This window comes from Mobula birostris, chromosome 1 (assembly GCF_030028105.1).
Source record: "Mobula birostris isolate sMobBir1 chromosome 1, sMobBir1.hap1, whole genome shotgun sequence".
NCBI lineage: Eukaryota > Metazoa > Chordata > Chondrichthyes > Myliobatiformes > Myliobatidae > Mobula > Mobula birostris.
Window position 1 is genome coordinate 103,983,327 of NC_092370.1, and position 21,918 is coordinate 104,005,244.

The 21,918-nt window shown below is 40.9% G+C and overlaps 1 protein-coding gene across 3 annotated transcripts in view; it reads right to left on the reverse strand.

The window, feature by feature from the left end:
• The window catches only part of LOC140198562 (KH domain-containing, RNA-binding, signal transduction-associated protein 3-like), a 217,417-nt gene extending 202,447 nt beyond the window's left edge, over positions 1–14,970 (reverse strand). For 2 of the 3 annotated variants that reach the window (XR_011886202.1, XM_072259588.1), the window contains exons 1-2: positions 14,858–14,969; positions 14,507–14,598 (exon numbers count right to left, since the gene is read on the reverse strand). Coding sequence is in view for 2 of the 3 variants with exons in the window: in XM_072259588.1 (XP_072115689.1) it covers positions 14,507–14,597 (91 nt within the window). In the remaining variant the exon portion in view is untranslated. Of the gene's footprint in view, positions 1–14,506; positions 14,599–14,857 lie in introns of all 3 variants that reach the window. The other variant, XM_072259589.1, reaches the window with a different exon arrangement.
• Positions 14,971–21,918: the final 6,948 nt, after the last annotated feature.

Below are 21,918 nucleotides of genomic sequence, written 5' to 3' on the forward strand. Positions count from 1 at the left end.
GATTTCCTAACCGGAAAACCATAATCTGTGCAGACTGGTGATAATATCTCCTCCTTGCTGACAATCAACACTAGTGCACCTCAGGAGTGTGTGCTTAGCTCACTGCTCTACTCCCTCTACACATGACTATGTGGCTAAGTATAGCTCAAATACCATCTATAAATTTGCTGATGATACAACCATTGTTGGCAGAATATCAGATGGAGATGAAAGGGTATAAAAGAGTGTGATATACCAGCTAGTTGAGTGGTGTCATAGCAACAACCTTGCACTCAACGTCAGCATGACAAGAGATGATTATGGACTTCAAGAAGGGTAAGACAAGGGAACATGAACCAAGCTTCATCAAGGGATCAGAGTGGAGAGAGTAAGCAAATTCAAGTCCTGGGTGTTAAGCTCTCTGGTCCCAACATATTGATACAGCTATAACGAAGGCACAACAGCAGCTATATTTCATTAGGACTTTGGTAAGGTTTGGTTTGTCAACTAACATACTTGAAAACTATCGATGTAGCATGGAGAACATTCTGACAGACTGCATCACTGTATGGTATTTGGATTTGGGGGTGGGGGGGGGGCACAACCAGACAAGCCCAAAAGCAGCTACAGAAAGTTGTAAAATTAGTCAGCTCCATCTTGGGTACTAGCCTCTGTAGTACCCAAGGTATCTTCAAGGAGTGGCGCCTCAGAAAGGCGATGTGCATTAAGGACCCCCATCATCGAGGGCATACACTATTCTCTTCGTTACTGTCAGGCAAGAGGTACAGAAGCCTGAAGGCACACACTCAGCAATTCAGTAACAGCTTCTTCCCTTCTGTCATATGATTTGTAAATTGACATTGAACCAAGAACACTACCTCACTTTACTTTTTTAAATAATTGTTTTTGCACTATTTTTAATCTATTCAATATACATGTATATACTTAGTGTAATTGATTTATTTTTTATTTTTCTGTGTTATCATGCCTTGCATTGCACTGCTACAAAGTTAACAAATTTTCCACATGCCGGTGATAATAAACCCGATTCTGATTCCAACACCAACTTCTGAAGCACACCAATAACAATGGCTTCCATTCCGAGAAACAACCTTCAGGCACCCTCTTCTTTCCAACTCTGAACCAATTTTCAATCTAGTCAAATTGCTGTCCCTGGATTTCATGGGATTGCACCTTTCTAACCAGCCAGCCATGAAAGATCTTGTCAAAGGCCTTGCTAAATTCCTAATGGACAACATTCACAGCCTCATCAACCTTTCCGCTTACTTCTTAAAATAATTTGAAAACCTCTGTCAAACACGAATGCCCACGCATTAAGTCAAGCCAACTGCTCCTAATTCAGACTTTATCCAAATGCTGGCAGATCCTGTCCCTCAGAATTTCCTCCAGGAGTTTCTCCACTATTGATATCAGCCTCTAATTGACTAGCTACCATTCTTAAACAGAACATTAATTACTTTGGGAACTTCACTAGTGGCTAATGACGAAGCAACCGTCTCGTAAGAGCCCCTGCGATTTCTTCTCCCGCCTCCTGCAAAATCCAAAGCCCTGCAGATTTATCTACTTAAATGTAGGAAACACTTCCAACCTGGTAATATGGATATTCTCCAAAACTTATTTCATTATCTCTTGAGCAGGCATGATTTTCTCCTTTCCTGTGGCTCAAGACATAAGTGGCCTTGCTGAACTCTAAGTGGACCAACACTTTCCCTAGCCACCCCTTTACTTTAAATATACCTATAGATACAGAATTATTACAACTGAACTAAATTACTAAGAGAAAATCCACAAAGTATTTCCAACAAACTACAACTTCCCTTCCTTCGCCCCAAGCATGTTACTTTCCATCATGCTGTAAACATCTACCTTTTGAAATTGAGGTTTCAATGGAGACTCTGTTTCCTTAACAGTAAATGTTTTCAATTTACCTCACTTGTTACATCTGGTAATTGTGAACCAGTATTACTAAAGGGTTAATCACATGTCAGCGTCTTGCTCCTGAAGCAGCCAAATATTTGTAAGGAAACCAAGAGAATTTAATTAGCCTTCTTCTACTGCTATCAGATCAGATTTAGATCAGTACTGAACAATTACTACACACAGGAAATATGGATAAATTCAATAACAGCAGTACAACTGAGAGCAATGATAAAATCAAAGAGGTCAAGCTTATCAGATAATGACAATAATCATTCAGGAGGAATGACAGAAAAGTTGATTTTTTTTTAATTCACACAGGTGGACATAAATATCAGTCATAATTTTAAAAAATGACTATGCATGGTACACTTTAGTCCTAATGAAAATACCATATTTCTCAACGTCTTAAACCGGATTAAGTGTCAATACTGTTGTATCTGGTCATTAGGTGATTGTCACTCCCCACTACGTCTGTAACTGAAATCTCCATTGACCCATCAAGACTGACTACAAAAATTCCTAAAGGAGTTTTACATTCCAAGCCCAGGTCCAAACTGCCATACAGCCAACTGTAATTTGGCAGTTAAGTGGAGTTCACCAGCAAGATTGAGGGCTGGTGGAAGCTTATCTCCGTTACAAATTATAACAGTAAATTTCAAAAGCATGAACTATCTGAGTCAGTATTGCCAATGTAAAGTTCTTAATATTAGTTGTACCCTTACAACATTTCTCAGTGCATCTAATGATTCCAATAAACAACTGAGAAATTCCACTACTTGAACAAAGATACTAGATTATCAGAGATTTACCGAGAAAAAACAAGTTTGCCATAGTCATAAACATGTTGTATAAATACTTGATCCTAGCACTGGATGGTCAAGAAAACAAATGCGTCTTTCTTCATATGATCTCTTAAAAATACCTGAAGTAGAAAGGACTGTCAATAGTTTCAACAGAAGGCTTTATATTGAAACAAAAAAATACACAAGTGCAACACAGCACACCATCAAGATACTGCACTTATTTCTGCACATTCTCATAGGTGTCAACCAGGTGAGACTGCCAAATATTTTTGGAAAACTATAAAGTGTGAAAATGTAGAGAAATTTAACAAATAAGGCAATGAATTTGAAAAAAAAATATAAATTTAAGAAAAAACTTTTGATGCCAAAAATCCAAAACAAATAGATAATGCTCGAACACTTACTCGATCAGGAAACCTTCACAAGAAAGAGAAACAGTTCATGTTTCAGGTCTTTGCCTAGTTCTGATGAAGGGTCTTGGGCCCAAATCACAGAAACATAGAAACCCTACAGCACATTACAGGGCCTTTAGCCCACAAAGCTGTGCCAAACTTGTCCATACCTTAGAAATTACCTAGGTTTACCCATAGCCCTCTATTTTTCTGAGCTCCATGTACCTGTCCAGGAGCCTCTTAAACCACCCTATCGTATCCACCTCCACCACCATCGCCGGCAGCCCATTCCACGCACTCAACACTCTGCGTTAAAAAAAAACTTAACCTTGACATCTCCTCTGTACCTACTTCCAAGCACCTTAAAACTGTGTCCTCTCGTGCCAGCCATTTCAGCCCTGGGAAAGAGCCTCTGACTATCCACACGATCAATGCCTCTCATCATCTTATACACCTCTATCAGGTCACCTCCCATCCTCCGTCACTCCAAGGAAAAAAGGCCGAGTTCATTCAACCTATTCTCATAAGGCATGCTCCCCAATCCAGGCAGCATTCTTGTAAATCTCCTCTGCACCCTTTCTATGATTTCCCCATCCTTCCTACAGTGAGGCGACCAGAACTGAGCACAGTACTCCAAGTGGGGTCTGACCAGGGTCCTACATAGCTGCAACATTACCTCTTGGCTCCTAAACCCAATTCCACGATTGATGAAGGTCAATGCTTTCTTAACCACAGAGTCAACCTGCGCAGCAGCTTTGAGTGTCCTATGGACTTGGACCTAAAGATCCCTCTGATCCTCCACGCTGCCAAGAGTCTTAACATTAATACTACATTCTGCCATTGTATTTGACCTACCAAAATGAACCACTTCACACTTATCTGGGTTGAACTCCATCTTCCACTTCTCAGCCCAGTTTTGTATTCTATCAATGTCCCGCTGAAACCTCTGACAGCCCTCCACATTATCCACAACATTCCCAACCTTTATGTCATCAACAAATCTACTAACCCATCCCTCCACTTCCTCATCCAGGTCATTTATAAAAATCACAAAGAGTAGGGGTCCCAGAACAGATCCCTGAGGCACACCATTGGTCACTGACCTCCATGCAGAATATGACCCGTCTACAACTGCTCTTTGCCTTCTGTGGGCAAGCCAGTTCTGGATCCACAAAGCAAGGTCCCCTTGGATCCCGTGCCTCCTTACTTTCTCAATAGGCCTTGCATGGGGTACCTTGTCAAATGCCTTGCTGAAATCCATATCTACATCTACAGCTCTACCTTCATCAATGTGTTTAGTCACAGCCTCAAAAAATTCAGTCAGGCTCATAAGGCACGATCTGGCTTTGGCAAAGCCATGCTGACTATTTCTTATCATATTGTGCCTCTCTAAATGTTAATAAATCCTGCCTCTCAGGATCTTCTCCATCAACTTACCAACCACTGAAGAAAGACTCACTGGTCTATAATTTCCTCGGCTATCTCTACTCCTTTTCTTGAATAATGGAACAACATCTGCAACCCTGCAATCCTCTGGAACCTCTCCCGTCCCCATTGATGGTGCAAAGATCATCATCAGAGGCTCAGCAATCTCCTCCTTCACCTCCCACAATAGTCTGGGAAACATCTGGTCCAGTCCCAGTGACTTATCCAACTTGATGCTTTCCAAAAGCTCCAGCACATCCTCTTTCTTGATATCTACATGCTCTAGTTTTTCAGCCCACTGTAAGTCATCCCTACAATCACCAAAATCCTTTTCCGTAGTGAATACTGATGCAAAGTACTTATTAAGTACCTCTGCTATCTCCTCCAGTTCCATACACACTTTTCCACTGTCATGCTTGATTGGTCCTATTCTCTCACATCTTATCCTCTTCTTCTTCACATACTTATAGATGCTCTTGCTCTTCACATACTTGTAGAAACTTCACATCATGAATTTTCTCTTTCTGAAGATGTTGCCTTATGATACTAAGATTTTCCAGTATTCTGTACTTTAAGAAAATGTCTTGTTAGTCTATATTCTCAATCTAAGAAATAGCATTGTACAATACAAATAGAAGGGAAAAACAGCTACAAAGTGTCATTGCAAAGATTCTACCTCTGCCCTCAGAGTAAAACCTCCAAAAGTACACAATCATGCACAAAATATCAATTAAACATAGCCTGTCTATGCAAAATTAAGATAAACATTAACGACTGAGGTATGGTCAAGTATTAAATTGGGATCAAGATGTTTTCACATTCAGACCCAACAATTATTGCCCTGTCAAACCCAATCTCTAACTGAGCAATTTGCAAGCATATCCATCCTTAATGTAGATATTCAAGGATATATCAGGCTATGGCTGGGTGGTCAAAATTTATGTTATTGATTACGAAATGATCAATACAGCATAGGGATTTATTTTTCTTAAAAATGTACTCTAGCATAATTTCCCATCAAGTTTGGGATCGCTAATTTTTGTGCTCAAAACAAGCAACTCCATTCTCTTAAGAAACATGTTTGAATTAACTTTCTAGCCACGGAATATACAAAGTCTATATTTAGAGCAGGTGCATTTCAAACATGTACCAAAATATAAAAGTAACAATTAATTAAAAAGGTAAGCTTGAGTTCATTTAGACTATATGTGAAGAAAACTATTTTCAAAACTAAAACCAGTGCACTAACAAAAAATGAGAAGTGCTGCAGGAGAGAAAAAAAATCAACATTCCATGATATGCCTACTGAAACCAAATGGCAATCTAACGCTTAAATGAACTTACTGCAGAACCACAAGGCAATTTAAAGGGTTTATTCCTAATGAATTTCACAGCTGCAACATCTCTACTTATAGCCAAACTTCAAAGGTAAATATACAAGCCAAATGCCAAACAATTTAATTCTACTGTTCAGTTTCAGCCATGTATATATTTTAACCGAATACTACCTTTTAATTTTCATAGCAAACTCTCATTTTCTGAATTTCACAGCAAAGATCTAAAATCAGCTTTCAGTCCTGAAGTGCTTATAAAAATTCATGCTCCATATATTGTTATTTAATACAGCCATCATAATTTTTCTTGATTTGCAGACCAACATCTTAACATAATGAAAATAGATAAACTATATCAAAACCTTTGAAAAGCTACGATTTCTGTAGCAATGGTAAACTTATTGCATTGTACACCACATTCCGCACCCACAATTGGCCACATTATACTTTTATCTGAGCAGCAGGTGTTGAGCAAGCCCAAACTTAAAGATAATAATCATGCAAAACCTTTTAAACTAACTTCACATAAGAACTGTCAAGTATTAAAACTCTGTCATCTTACAATCAAAGTTTTAAAGAAAATATAGTGGATTCCAGTTATTTGGTTCATCGGTTAATCTGGACGGCCACTTATTTGGGACAACTCAAAGAACAAAAACTAATTAAGAAAATAGCTAGGATTTCCTTTGGTTATTTGGGACACTATGCCACTTAATTGGGTCAGAAAATTGTTACTGAACAATTTCCAACTAGTATCAGTTGGCCAGCTGGTGGCGCAATGACATCAGCGCCAGATTCCAGAGCGAAGGCTGAGTTCGAATCCAAGTCGAGCCACTCCCTGAGCTTGCTTTCCATCCGTGCCGGGTTGAGCGCCGAGCTAGCCACTTGGCCTCGTTAAAAAAAAGGGTCGAGCCAGGAACGTTCATATCATGACCTGGTTAATCCGAAAGGAGACGAATCCTGACATCACGCACCAGACAATAATGGCTGACTGTCTGGTGCAACACGCTACAAAAAAAAAATCAGTTGCATACACGTGTGTGACCATTCGACACTACACAGTGCTTAGACCAAAGTTTTTAAAATAGTGTCAGTTATGTGTTTGTATTCAGAAAGTATTGTTTTTTGTCACTGACAGGTGACAAGAAATAGGCAGTAAGACAATTCAGAACTGTTTTGCTCAATGTGGTTTCAAGCATTCAGGCTTGAAGATGCCAGAAACAGCCAGGAGCGAAAATGAAACAATTTCACTATTTCAGCAAGTTAGGAACTATGAAGAATTTGAAGGTATCAACAATTATCTTGAATGTTACAATGGAAATGAAGATCTGAAGGATGCAATTGTCAAAAACATTATATGAAGGCAGTCCATCATCTGTTCTAGGTGTCTGTGCTGATTTTGTTCATTTACCATCAATCAAAAGAACACGGCAGCATACACAGGTTGAATTCCTCCATCAGCAACTTCTAGGAATGAAGTTTTATAGTACTGTAGTAGTATCAATAGTGTTCTAGCAACACACACACACCCCCAGCAGGCCAGGTAGCATCTAAGGGAAAAGTACAATCAATATTTGGAGCCGAAACCCTTCAGCAAGACTGGTGGAAAAAAAGCTGAGGAGGTTTGAAAGGTGGGGGAAGGGGAGGGAGAAACACTAGGCAATAGGTGAAACTTGGAGGGGAAAGGATGAAGTAAAGAGCTAGGAAGTTGATTGATGAAAGAGACAGACAGAAGGCCACGGAAGAAAGAAAAAAAAAGCCCCCCCCTCCCCCGCCTCCGGTGGGTGGGAAGGACAGGAGCACCAGAGGGATGTCATGGGCGGGCAAGGAGATAACACGAGAGAGGAACCCAGGGATGGGGAATGGTGAAAGGAGAATTATACTCCCTCCCCCCCCCCATAGATACTGCTTGGCCCGCTGAGTTCCTCTAGCATTTTGTGTACGTTGCTTGGATTTTCAGCATCTGCAGATTTTCTTGTTTGTGATTCGACAGTTTTCCAATTTTTATTTAAATACATCATTTGTTACTCCGTTAAATGGCAATTTGTCTTTTTTATGCCTTTCCTCAAAACTTCAGTTAACTGGGGCAGCCACTTAATTGGGCCAAAGCGTACTTGCCTCAATTAAATGGAGCTTACTGTAGTAATGGCTGATTGACAAGGACAATACTAAACCACTTGAGATCCTAAAGCAATTCACATAATCAGTTGCAAAGCTGTAGCATTTAACCTGCTTATATACTTCATAGCATAAATGTTATGACTGCCTTCAGAATTATTAAACCTGTGTTTTTCATTTTCTATTGGCTATTAGATCAATGACATTTTATTTTGGAATAATATGCAAAGAGTGCTGGTGGAACCCAGCAGGTCAGGCAGCCTCTATGGAAATGAATACTTCTCCTGAGAATCCATTGGGCCCCAGCAATTCTTCCAGATGAGGTATCACTTCATCTGCAAATCTGCTGGGGCAATCTACCGCATCTGGTGCTCCCAATGTGGCTTTATCTACTTTAGCGACACACAACATAAATTGGGGAACTGCTTTGTCAAGCACCTTCACTCCATCCGCAAAAAGCAGGACATCCCAGTGGTCAACCATTTCAATTCCTATCCCCATTCCAACATACCAGTCCACGGTCTCTTCTGAAAGATGAGCCCACTCTCAGGTTGGAAGAACAACACTTGTATCCCATTTAGGTCACCTCCAGCCTGATGGCATGAATATAGATTTCTCCAATGTCCAGTAAGATTTTCTCCCCCACTTTCCCCTTGTTCATTTCCCCACTCTGCCCATCTCTTCTCACCTGCTATCACCGTCCCCCTGGTGTCCCTCCATCCACTTCTCAAATAGGCCACTCTCCTCTCCTATCAAACTCCTTCTCCAACCCTTTACCTTTCCACCCACCACCTCCCAGTTTCTTAATTCACTCTCTTCCCCCACCCACCCAGCTTCATCTAGCTTGTACTCCTTCCCCTCCCCCACCTTATTCTGTCATCTTTCCCCCTTCCTTTCCAGTCCTGATGAAAGATCTCAGCCCAAAATGTCGACTGTTCATTCATTTCCATCGATGCTGCCTCACCTGCTGAGCTCCTCCTGCATTGTGTGTATTGCTTTGGATTTCCAGCATCTGTGGAATCTCTCGTGTTTATATTAATTTGGATACCTTTACAGTTACATGGAACAACCAATTTGATTTTGTGGTGGAATTCAAAAAAGGAATACTTCACTCAAGTCAAAAGTCTGCAATTAAATACCCTAAATTCAGTTAATGTTATAGAACTTTGTTAATAAATACAAAATCTTTCCAGGATTTATCAAATCTTTGTGAGACCACAAGCATTCCATGATCCATTAAGCAAGGCAATGTATATTCCTACATTGCATATTCATTTTCTCATTTAAGAGATAATTAAATTTATTTGCATTCGGGATGGAGCCCTTGAAAGGACAAGAGTTCTTCCAACGTTTGTTGCTCATGAAAGTACAATCCTTGCTGCCATTGTTGTTTTTTTACTAGACCTAGTTTTCAGCAATATTCAACTTGAATTTCAAATCTCAGCCTGCTGCTGTTGTGTGCTGGGGCAGCAGGCTGAGGGTAGCAGACACCAACAGAATCAACAAACTCATTCGTAAGGCCAGTGATGTTGTGGGGATGGAACTGGACTCTCTGATGGTGGTGTCTGAAAAGAGGATGCTGTTCAAGTTGCATGCCATCTTGGTCAATGTTTCCCATCCACTACATAATGTACTGGGTGGGCACAGGAGTACATTCAGCCAGAGACTCATTCCTCCGAGATGCAGTACAGAGCGTCATAGGAAGACATTCCTGCCTGTGGCCATCAAACTTTACAACTCCTCCCTTGGAGGGTCAGGCACCCTGAGCCAATAGGCTGGTCCTTGACTTATTTCATAATTTACTGACATAATTTACATATTACTATTTAACCATTTATTACTATTTTCTATTACTATTTATTATTTCTATGACTATTACTATTTACTAATAGTAATATTACTGTTAATATTTCTATTACTATTTATTATTTATGGTGCAACTGTAACAAAAACCAATTTCCCCCAGGATCAATAAAGTATGACTACGACTCAATTTAGTAGCAATTACATGAGTCACCAAGTAATTTAGGTTATTTCTTGCATAAAATACACCAATTCCAACTTATGTTAAAGCTTACAGTACACTTGCATCCTGAAAAATATGTGCACACAAGGAACAAAAGATCTGTTGAAAAGTAAAGCAAAAAATTAAAACAGTATTTTAGGAAATAAATTTTAACTTGACACATTTGCCACATGAAACTGTTTAATGAAATTAGAAGAGGTTCAAATAGTGGGTAACTAACTTAAAATCAGGATGAACTGAATCATTTCTGTGAAGCTTATGAAATGTTTCAAATTTTTAACAATTGAGAAGATATTTTTCTTGAACAGAAAATATTTGAAGCCTTTAAAAAAAAATAATCTGAAACCACTACTTCAACTATAAAGGCTTTTAAATAGCATTACAAGTCACTCAACAGGAGTATCAAGTCATATTTGCATCATCTAAATTCAGCACAATTTAGTAAATAATCAGTGCTAAATCACTGCAAATTTAAGCACCAAGCTCCAATGCAAAATTCCTGTTCGTATCAGAAGCACAATAGAGATTACTCACTCTACATATGTCAACAATTGACTGCACGATGACATTCATAAGTTTATCATTAGGTTTTCACTTTATGGGAATTTCTAGTCTCTCCCAAAATTACAATATACAATTGCCAAAAACATGATACAACTTATCACTATAATATTTGATTTACAGATCATTTGTATAATTAGTCAACAAAACAAATACTGTGGGTCCTCTTAGCATTAACCATATAACAATTACAGCACAGAAACAGGCCATCTCGGCCCTTCTAATCCGTGCCGAACTCTTACTCTCACCTAGTCCCACCGACCTGCACTCAGCCCATAACCCTCCATTCCTTTCCTGTCCATATATCTATCCAATTTAACTTTAAATGACAACATCGAACCTGCCTCAACCACTTCTGCAGGAAGCTCGTTCCACACAGCTACCAGTCTCTGAGTAAAGAAGTTCCTCCTCATGTTACCCATAAACTTTTGTCCTTCAACTCTCAACTCATGTCCTCTTGTTTGAATCTTCCCCACTCTCAATGGAAAAAGCCTATCCATGTCAACTCTATCAATCCCCCTCATAATTTTAAACACCTCTATCAAGTTCCCCCTCAACCTTCTATGCTCCAAAGAATAAAGACCTAACTTGTTCAACCTTTCTCTGTAACTTAGGAGATGAAACCCAGGCAACAGTTTAGTAAACCTCCTCTGTACTCTCTCAATTTTATTGACATCTTTCCTATAATTCGGTGACCAGAACTGTACACTATACTCCAAATTTGGCCTCACCAATGCCCTATATAATTTCAACATTACATCCCAACTCCTATATTCAATGCTCTGATTTATAAAGGCCAGTATACCAAAAGCTTTCTTCACCACCCTATCCACATGAGATTCCACCTTCAGGGAACTATGCACCATTATTCCTAGATCCCTCTGTTCTACTGCATTCCTTAATGCCCTACCATTTACCATGCATGTCCTATTTTGGTTAGTCTACCAAAATGTAGCACCTCACATTTTTCAGCATTAAACTCCATCTGCCATCTTTCAGCCCACTCTTCTAACCGCCTTAAATTTCTCTGCAAGTTTTGAAAACTTTCCTCATCATCCACACCACCTTAGTATCATCTGCATACTTACTAATCCAATTTACCACCCTATCAGCCAGATCATTAATATATATGACAAACAACACTGGACCCAGTACAGATCCCTGAGGCACACCGCTACACACCGTCCTCCAATCTGACACACAGTTATCCACCACTACTCTCTGGCATCTCCCATCTAGCCACTGCTGAATCCATTTTACTACTTCCATATTAATGCCTAACGATTGAACCTTCCTAACTAACCTTCCACGTGGAACCTTGTCAAAGGCCTTACTGAAGTTCATATAGACAACATCCACATACATACACTATTTGACACATACTTACAAAATACCATCTACTGTTCAGGAAAGCATACATGTTCTTGAAGGACCACTTATCAATTTCAGTCAGCTCCATAAATAATAGATAAAAGTAATTTCTGTGCTCAAAATTAGATTGGATATAAACACCAGAAAATCTGCAGATGCTGCAAATCCAAAGCAACGCACACACAATGCTGGAGGAACTCAGCAGGTCAGGCAGCATCAATGGAAAAAGACTGGAGAAGAGTCTTGACCCGAAACGTCGACTGCCCTGCTGAGTTTCTCCAGCATTTTGTGTGTGTGTTAGTTTAGATTAGATACAATTCCCTTTTCTTCTACAAAAATTGGGTTAAGATAAGCACACATTCAACATAGAAAAGTCAACAAGTACTGAAGTTATCAAAATAAATTGAAATGTGAATGATAATTGCATTTTTAGAAATTCTTTTTATTACTCCTGTCAATCCAACACTGCAAAAATTTGATGGAATACTGTTAATGGCAAATGTGTCATTTGATCATTACAATTCCCTTGAAATTAAAAAGTCTGCTTTTCCCCAGATAAAAACTATCTTATCCCAACACCATGAACATAAAGACAGCACCACTGTGGTATGCGGAGCCAGAGTACCAAAAATGCAACATCACTTCAAATGCAAATATCAAAGTTTCAAACCAAACCCATAAATTTAAAAATTAATTCACGTACAAGTTTCACAAGAACATCAGCAAATAAGGTTGTCAAATAGTAATTTTAACCGTGATACATGTTCACAATATAGTTCAAATGAAGTCTAGGAGAAAGCAGTGCAAAATACTATAAAATTGCTTTAACAGAAAATTACAGTAGATTTTTTGCTAACCACAAACTTTCCTGTTTACAAAAAGCATCTAAAATTGAATGCATATAGGTCAATAATCTCCTGCTTTAGAGAATAGATGGTCAGAATACCTAGTGTTTGAAGTAATCAACTAAAAAGTTTAAGCTGCAGAACTTCTGAACAATTCAGTTGTTCAGTTACCTCCTTAGCATTACTGCTTCTGAAAACTGCCTCAATGCAATGGCATGAAGTAGAGATCGGCAGCTTTGCATGATGCAGTGTAAAAAAAAATTGGTTATTACTATTACCAGAAAAAGTGACTCTATGCATATTGAAAAAAGTTATACTTCTTTCTACCCAAAAAAACTCAAACAGTGTAGCCAATCTATCCACGCCAGCAAAGTATTTATTCTAAATTTGCAGATTTCAAGAATATAGTTTTATGACATCAGTAAGCTATATAATCATAAGGTTCAACTCATTCTTAAATGCTGGAACTCAGCAAGTCAGGGAGCCTCTAAGGAGAGGACAAAGCAGTCAACATTTCCAAAAGAGAACTTCATCACAATCGGAAAAGGTGGGTCTTGGCATGAAATGTCAACTGATATTCCCTCCACAGATGCTGCTTGACTTGCTGAGTTTCTTGAGCATTTTCTGTGTACTGCTCAAGAACTACAGCATCTGTAGAATCTCAAGCTTATAATCATACTGCATACTTTAGCACAATGAAAACTTGAAGCTGAACAGTGCTCAATTCATGTACTTCACAAACATTGGATATGTGAAGTCTAGAAATGCATGGACATTAGTGAATTTGTCAGTATAATATTAATGCTGATATTAAAAATGTCATCTAAAATATCTGCAGTTATGAATTTTTCCATTAATTTGTTTCCCATTAATTATTAATTATTTTGCTTCACAATTTTTGACATTGGCATACAAGATGTTTTTTCCATCCTTCAGATGCCTTCATTGAAAACACCAAAGAATGAATCAATTCATTTTTAAAGGTATCTTCCAAGACAGACCTGCGGCAGAAGCAATGTCCAAAATGATTTTTTAATTAGAACATCGATTCTGTATTCTTTCCGGATTTGAAACTTAGGCAGGAATGTATTATACTTTAGACATTGTTCCGAGTTCTATTTATAGCTATTTTCCTTAAACAATTTGAATTTTGAAAGGTGCGTTCAGACGTGTTTTATAAAACTTTTAGACGATGATAGAAACGCTGATCATTAGATGAAAACAGTGCAAATGAGCTGAAGAATGATTCAATGGGAGCACATTGAGTCCAAAAACACGAGTGATAGGGAAGGACTTTCCTATTGAAGTATGTTTTGCAGTATTTTAAAACTGCATTGCATGAATCGCAATCACCTGAACTGCTGGAATAAAATAACCTCCAAAAAAAACGTTAACCCGTGAGTATTTCAGAGAGACAACCTGTGTAACGGGTTATGAGTAATGTCCACAAATCAATGAGAACAATAGAATCGACGGGAAATGCAAACAAAAATGACTTCAGTCATCATTAAAATGAATTAAAAAAACAAAAATCTATTTCGTTTGCAACTTTGTATTGGAATCGAATAAAACAAAAATCGTATTCAGAAAAAATAAATTATTTTAAGTCAAGTAATATTTTCTGCAATAAATAACAAGTTGAGAGTTTAGCTGGGGCCAGAAGAGAATAATCACAAAGTTTTATCCAGGTCTATAAATACAGTGAATGTACCTGCTGTCACTAGCCTGGTGGCGTGGACGAAAGAAGGGTCCAGACTGTCCTTCTCGGCCATCAGCTCGGGTAAATACTTCTCATCCTCCATCCTGCAGCAAAGGGCGACTTGGGTCATTTTTTTAAAAGTGTTAGCACAGTAATGAATAATCACTTAAAATCCACCCACCACCCCAACCTCACATACAAAAAAATCAGCCAAAGCGTCCAACTCGGGCGGTGAAATGCCGCGGCTCGGCTGTTCAAATTAACACAAATCCGCAAAATACAAGACAGAAAAGCAGTGCCGAAGACACGACTGTGAGGTAACCGCTGCCCCGAACCCCTCTATGACTTTATTTTCTCACTCACTCATTCGTTTTCTCTCTCTTTCCCCCCTTTCTCCGCTTCAGGCGACAACGCAGATTATAAAGAGAGGAAACGAAATCAAAAATAACCGTCCGCTGCCTCCGTTGCAGCCCGCCCCCAGCCGACTGATTGGTCTTGTTCGAGTCACTCAAAAGTCTGCCCCTGTTGCTATTGGACACCCCTGCACCTTCTCGCCAACGTGATTCGACCTATCGCCGCGCGAATTTTTCGCACCCTGCGAAAGAGCCGAGCCAGCTTCTGAGGCGGCAAGTGTGCTTCCCAGCTCCGAGCTTCGTCAAAGGTCGATCGTTCGTTAATCCCCGCCCTCCTGTCCTGATTTCTTTCTTGAATGGGCTTTGTGCCCGTCAATCAAGATTGTAGCACCGCTCACTCAGTGGCGGGGCACCATATATTTCCGCGGAGTAAAAATAATTCAATAACTGTAAATAAATCGTATTTGTTTCATTATTAACATAGTTTCAAAATATTTATAACATTTTATGCAACGTAACTTTGTATTCGTTTTATGCATTCAATTTATTAAAACATATTTGATGTTTGCTTATAGTCGGAATATACAGGAATCTATTGCAATGAATTTTATTGATTTTTTAATAAAAAAGGGGCAGAAGAATATGAGGTGACAGTGAATCTCACTAAGAATGAGTTGTAGTTAATGTAATGGTTTAGGGATGGATGGACATTATTTGCTGCAGATTGACTGCAAGAAGTCATAAAGCACTTCAATAAAGTTTCTTTCTGGAAAGAGGCAATACTGCCTCCCTGTGGTTTATTTCTTACATACAGCTTCCCTAATCAACTACAACGTTTATTAATACGTTCGTTCGATCGTTCAACGATGAGAACCACTCTAGTCATCCGCGATTTGGGGCTGGACTGGCCTGTGGGTACATAGATGGCTGGAGAAGCCAATCCACGCTCGAAAAGTCCTCTGGTAGTGTGTTCAAAAGATATTGAGCTGGGGATCACTGCCTCGAGGTAGCCTATGCCTCTCCGCTGCAATTGTCCCTTTTGCCTCATGTGTCACTGCACCCTTATAATGGAGAGAGGGCCGCCACTCAACCAGAACCAGTTCCCATGTGTCTGTGTTGATGCCGAAGGCTTTTAGTGAAGTTTTCAGGGTGTCTTAAGTGTTACCTTCGGCCTCCAAAGGAACCGTTTCATTTTTGTAGTTTACCGTAAAGCAGACCCTTAGTCAAGTCAAGTCAAGTCAATTTTGAATTGTCATCTCGACCATAAACTGCTGGTACAGTACACAGTAAAAACGAGACAACGTTCTTCAGGACCATGGTGCTACGTGAAACAATACAAAAACTACACTGAACTACGTAAAACAACACAAAAACTACACTAGACTACAGACCTATCCAGAACTGCGTAAAGTGCACAAAACAGTGCAGGCATTACAATAAATAATAAACAAGACAATAGGCACAGTAGAGTGCAGTAGGTTGGTGTCAGCCCAGGCTCTAGGTATTGAGGAGTCTGATGGCTTGGGGGAAGAAATTGTTACATAGTCTGGTCGTGAGAGCTCGAATGCTTCGGTGTCTTCTGCCAGATGGCAGGAGGGAGAAGAGTTTGTATGAGGGGTGCGTGTCGTCTTTCATAATGCTGCTTGCTTTGTGGATGCAGTGTGCAGTGTAAATGACTGTAATGGTGGGAAGAGAGACCTCGATGATCTTCTCAGCTGACCTCACTATCTGCTGCAGGGTCTTGCGATCCGAGATGATGCAATTTCCGAACCAGGCAGTGATGCAGCTGCTCAGGATGTTCTCAATACAACCTCTGTAGAATGTGGTGAGGATGGGAGATGGATCTTTCTCAGCCTTCACAGAAAGTAGAGACACTGCTGGGCTTTCTTTGCTATGGAGCTGGTGTTGCAGGACCAGGTGAGATTCTTCGCCAGGTGAACACCAAGAAATTTGGTGCTCTTAACAACCTCTACGTTGGAGTCGTCGATGTTCAGCGGAGAGTGGTCTCTCCATGTCCTCCTGAAGTCAACAACTATCTCTTTTGTTTTGTTTACATTCAGAGACAGGGTATTGGCTGTGAACCAGTCTGTTAGCCGCTGCACCTCCTCTCTGTATGCTGACTCATCATTCTTGCTGATGAGACCCACCACGGTCATGTCATCGGTGAACTTGATGATGTGGTTTGAGCTGTGTGTTGCAGCACAGTCGTGGGTTAGCAGAGTGAACAGCAGTGGACTGAGCACACAGCCCTGGAGGGCCCCCGTGCTCAATGTGATGGTGTTGGAGATGCTGTTTCCAATCCAGACTGACTGAGGTCTCCCAGTCAGGAAGTCTAGGATCCAGTTGCAGAGGGAGGTGTTCAGGCCCAGTAGGCTCAGCTTTCCAATCAGTTTCTGAGGAATGATTGTGTTGAATGCTGAACTGAAGTCTATGAACAGCATTCGAACATACGTGTCTTTTTTGTCCAGGTGGGTTAGGGCCAGGTGGAGGGTGATGGCAATGGCGTCGTCTGTTGAACGGTTGGGACGGTACGCGAACTGCAGGGGGTCCAGTGAGGGGGGCAGCAGGGTCTTGATGTGCCTCATGACAAGCCTCTCGAAATACTTCATGACGATGGATGTGAGTGCAAAGGGATGGTACTCATTGAGGCAGGACACTGAAGACTTCTTCGGCACGGGGACGATGGTGGTGGCCTTGAAGCACATAGGAAGACGGCGCTGCTCATGGAGATGTTGAAGATCTCAGTGAGAATCTCTGCTAGCTGGTCTGCACATCCTCTAAGCACTCTGCCAGGAATATTGTCTGGTCCAGCAGCCTGTGGTCTGGTATACAAACTACATGACATTCCCAGTGTAACTGGGATTACATCAGGATGGTCTAGATACTGGGCATGCCAACTTTGGTAGATACCTCAGCGTCAGGGATTCTATCTTGCAACTTAATATTAAGGAGATTTCTGTGCAGACTGTGTGGAAATGGTCCAGTTTCATGGCGTGCTGTTGGCACCCTGACCATGTTTCACAGGTGTAAAGCAGAGTGGAGAGTAGTATGGGCCGATGCACCTGCAGTTTCATCTGTAAACTTATGCCTCTTCTGTTGCAGACATTGGTATAAAGTCTGCTGAAGGCTACATTTACTTTGGTGATCCTGCTGTTTACTTCGCCATCAATGACAATGTTCCGGGACAGTATGCTGCCAAGATACGTGAACCCGTTCACTGGATTGAGTCTTTGACAGTTGATTGTGATGTTTGGCTCAATGTATGATTTCCCTGGAACTGGCTGAAGCATTAATTTAGTCTTCTTGGTGTTGATGGTAAGACCACAGTTGCATATGCATGAGAGAATTTGTCAGCACAGCACTACATATCATCTCTTGATTCAGCATTGAGGGCACAGTCATTAGCAAAAAGGAAGACTCTGATGATGTCTATCATAACCTTCATTTTTGCTTGGAGCCTCCTAAGGTTGAACAGTTTCCTATCAGTGCCGAATCGGATGCTGGTGCCTACCTCGCTGTCTCTGAAGGCATCTGTCAACATGGAAGAAAACAGCAGACTGAATAGTTTTGGTGGCAAGATGCAGCCCTAATTGTCCCATTTGAGACAGGGAAGGGCTTGGATGCCTCACCATTGTCCTGAGCTCTAGCTTGCATGCTAATGTGGAATAGCTGCACCATGCTGATGAATTTCCTTGGACATCCATTCTTTGCCATGATCTTGCAGAGACCCTATCTGCTAACAGTGCCAAAGGCCTTAGTATGATCAACACAGCAGGAGAACAGGTCAGCTTTTTGCTGCTGATGTTTCTCTTATAGAAAACACCATTTTGATGATCATCACGCTCTTTCTGGAATCCACACTGACTCTCCGGTAGGTGTTCCTGGTCAAGGTGTGATGTGAGACAGTTGAGAAGAAACCTGACAAAGATCTTGCCTGCGATAAACAGCAAGATTATTTCCCAACAGCTGTCGCAGGACTGTCAGTTTAAATTCCTGTAGAATTGTCTCTTGCTGCAACATGAGTTGGAAGAGCTAATAGAGTTTTTTCTATTAGCACTGCACCACCTTCCTTGTGGGCCTCAGGTGGTTTAAATCTGATCCAGGTGCTTTGCTGCTGAGAGTTGATGTATTGCTCTCCAGGTCACAGCTAAGGTTGGTGCAACATGCAGTACTTCATTGACATGTATTTGGGGTTGGCTTCATCATTTATAGTCAAAAGACAATTCAGAACTGTTAAAGAGCTCAGCCCACCGATTAATTTTCTTTTTGTCTATGATCAGCATGTTCCCATCAGTACTAAGGAGAGGGGATGATCCTGATGATGTGGTCCCACGGACTTCTTTTAGTGCGTACCTCTCTGCATACACCTGGATTTCATCAGCTTTATTGCTCAGCCAGAAATCCTGCGTCTGACACAGTTTGTGTCGTATGGTCCTTCATATCTTATTGAAGGCATCCTTCTATGAGATGGACTCGGGTCGCTGAGGAAAGCTTTATGGAGACAATATTTCTCACCCAGCAGTTGTTTGATGTTGACACAGTTTTCATTAGGACAAGTCCTTGTGCTTTCTGGCAACAGGTCGCAGAATCTCTATAGCAGCGTTGTCGATCAGCTTTCAAAGGTTTGCCCAAGCAGTTTTCACACTCTTGATTGTCCAGACGATGCATCCACAAAGGTGGGAAGGTGGAAAACACTTCTGGTGTTCAACAATTCATGTTCGGCACATGTCTGGAGTAATAGAAAGTCGTTGCTGCTGGAATGGCCAACACCATGTTTCCCAATGACCCCATCCCAGGAGGATAGTTAGAGCCTACTCTGTGTTGAACAGGGATGATAAGGCCTTGGGAACAGTGACAATAACTGAGTGCAGTTCTTCATAGAACTTGTCCTTGATATCAGCTGGGTTGGTTATAGTTGTGACATAAGCACTGACAATGGTGACATGCTTCCTACCATGCGACGGGGGAGTTTCATTGTCATCAGCTTGTCATTCGCACCCTTTGGAGGCCCGGCAAGCTTGCCAGAGATCACTGTCTTCACTGCAAATCCAACCCCAGCCTCTTATTGGTCTTAATTCACTCTTCCACTGCAAATGAACGTACATCCTGTGCCCCTTTCACAAAGTTCGCCCTCTCCTGCAAGCTGGGTCCCACTCAAGGCTGTGATAATGATGCCAAGTCAGGCTAATTATTAGAACAGTTCGCCCTGAGGTCTGCCAGTATCAACTCTGTCCAACAGTGTGCCACGCTCCAAGGGTGAGAGGAATAGTCCTTAATTTTCTCTTTAATGTATTTTGACCGCTAAGATAGGGTGCAGGAAACTGGTCAGGGAAAGAACGGAGCAGGCAATCTTTCGAGCACTTGTTCTAGCTCCTTCTTCATACCATGGAGGTGAGCAGTGCATTCCTGTAAAGGGCTGCTCAGTCACTCAGGTAGCTGCTGAAAGCCACTACTGCTCTGTGTCAGTGGATAACAACCCTATGGCCTGAGCCACCAGACTGCAGGCCAGTGGTTACGACTGCCAGTGCACCCACAGAGGTAGAGGAGAACTGTGACACCCTTGGTGCCACATCTTGCTCTAAGTGCTCCACAACGCCTTGCTGCATTTACCTATCTGCCCATTGAGCCAAACTAGTGGCTACCGCTGCACATTCTGCTGGGTCCAGTCTTTGCTAGCTTGACTAGCCACTCCCAAACTCCCCAAGGGTTTAAGAGCCATTGGTTGCCCTCATCTGGGTTAGCCTGCCCGTCGAAGCAGTTTACCAAAGTGTGACAGCTGTCACGAGCAAACAGCTGATTGGTGCAAGCTGAGTGCCAGGTGGGGACCAATGGTGGATGAGTTTCTCCCGAGGGAACTCGATGTCCCCACCCCATTAGATACTCTACTCCTCCCTGGTGCCCCATACATCCCTATTGATGTGCAAGTAATAATGATTATCAGCAATACAGTGAATTCCAGTTAATTGGATACATTAGGACCAGTGCATTTTGGCTCAATTAAGCAGCTGCCCCAATTAGCTGGTTTCATGGAAATTGTAAAAAAAGGTATAAAAAAGACAAACTACTGTTTAACTGCATAACAAATTAGGCATTTAAATGAAACACAGAACAAATTAGAACACTGCAAATACTACTGCAGTACTATAAAACTGTCTATTTGCTCCTAATAGTTCGTCCAGTCTACGCTGCTGTGTTCTTTTGATTGACTGTAAATGAACAAAATCAGTGCAGACACCAAGAGGCATTGATTGTGTGGATAGCCAAAGGCTTTTTCTCAGAGTTGAAATGGCTAACATGAGGGGACGTTGTTTTAAGGCTCATGGTACACGGGGGATGTCAGAGGTAAGTTTTTCACACAAAGAGTGGTGGAATGCACTGCCAGCAAAGGTGGTAGAAGTGAATAAAATAGGGTCTTTTCAATCGGGAAATTCTAAGCAGCTTCTAGAGTAGGTTACATGGTCAGCACAACATTGTGGGCTGAAGGGCCTGTAATGTGCTGTAGATTTTCTATATTTTTATGGTTCTAAGTGTAGGTATGAACTGCCTCCATACAATGTTTTTGACAACTGCATATTCCACATCTTAATTTTTATTATAATATTCAAGATGATTGTTGATAGCTTCAAATTCATTGTAGTTCCTAACTTGTTGAAGTAGTGAAATAATTTAATATTTACTCCTGGTCATTTCTAGCATCTCCAAGCCTGAATGCTTCTGCTTATTTCTCCACAACTATCACTGACAAAAATCTGTGTTTTTTTAACACAAGCACATACAGCTGATGCTATGTAAAAACTGCTTGCTCTAGGAATGATATAGTGTCCAATGGGCAGACAAGTGTATGCATCTGACACTGGTTAGAAACTTTTCAGCAACAGTCTTCTGCCTCAATTAAAGAGCATAGTGTTGCAAATAACTGAAGGGAATTACATCTATTTCCTCAATTAGTTTTTGTGTTTTAAGAGTTGTCCCATATGTACTATATACTGTGTCAGTAATATTGCATGGATAGTACAGCCTGCGATTTCAGTCTCTGAGGCTGACTTAAGAACATTCTTCAGGAGGGTGAAA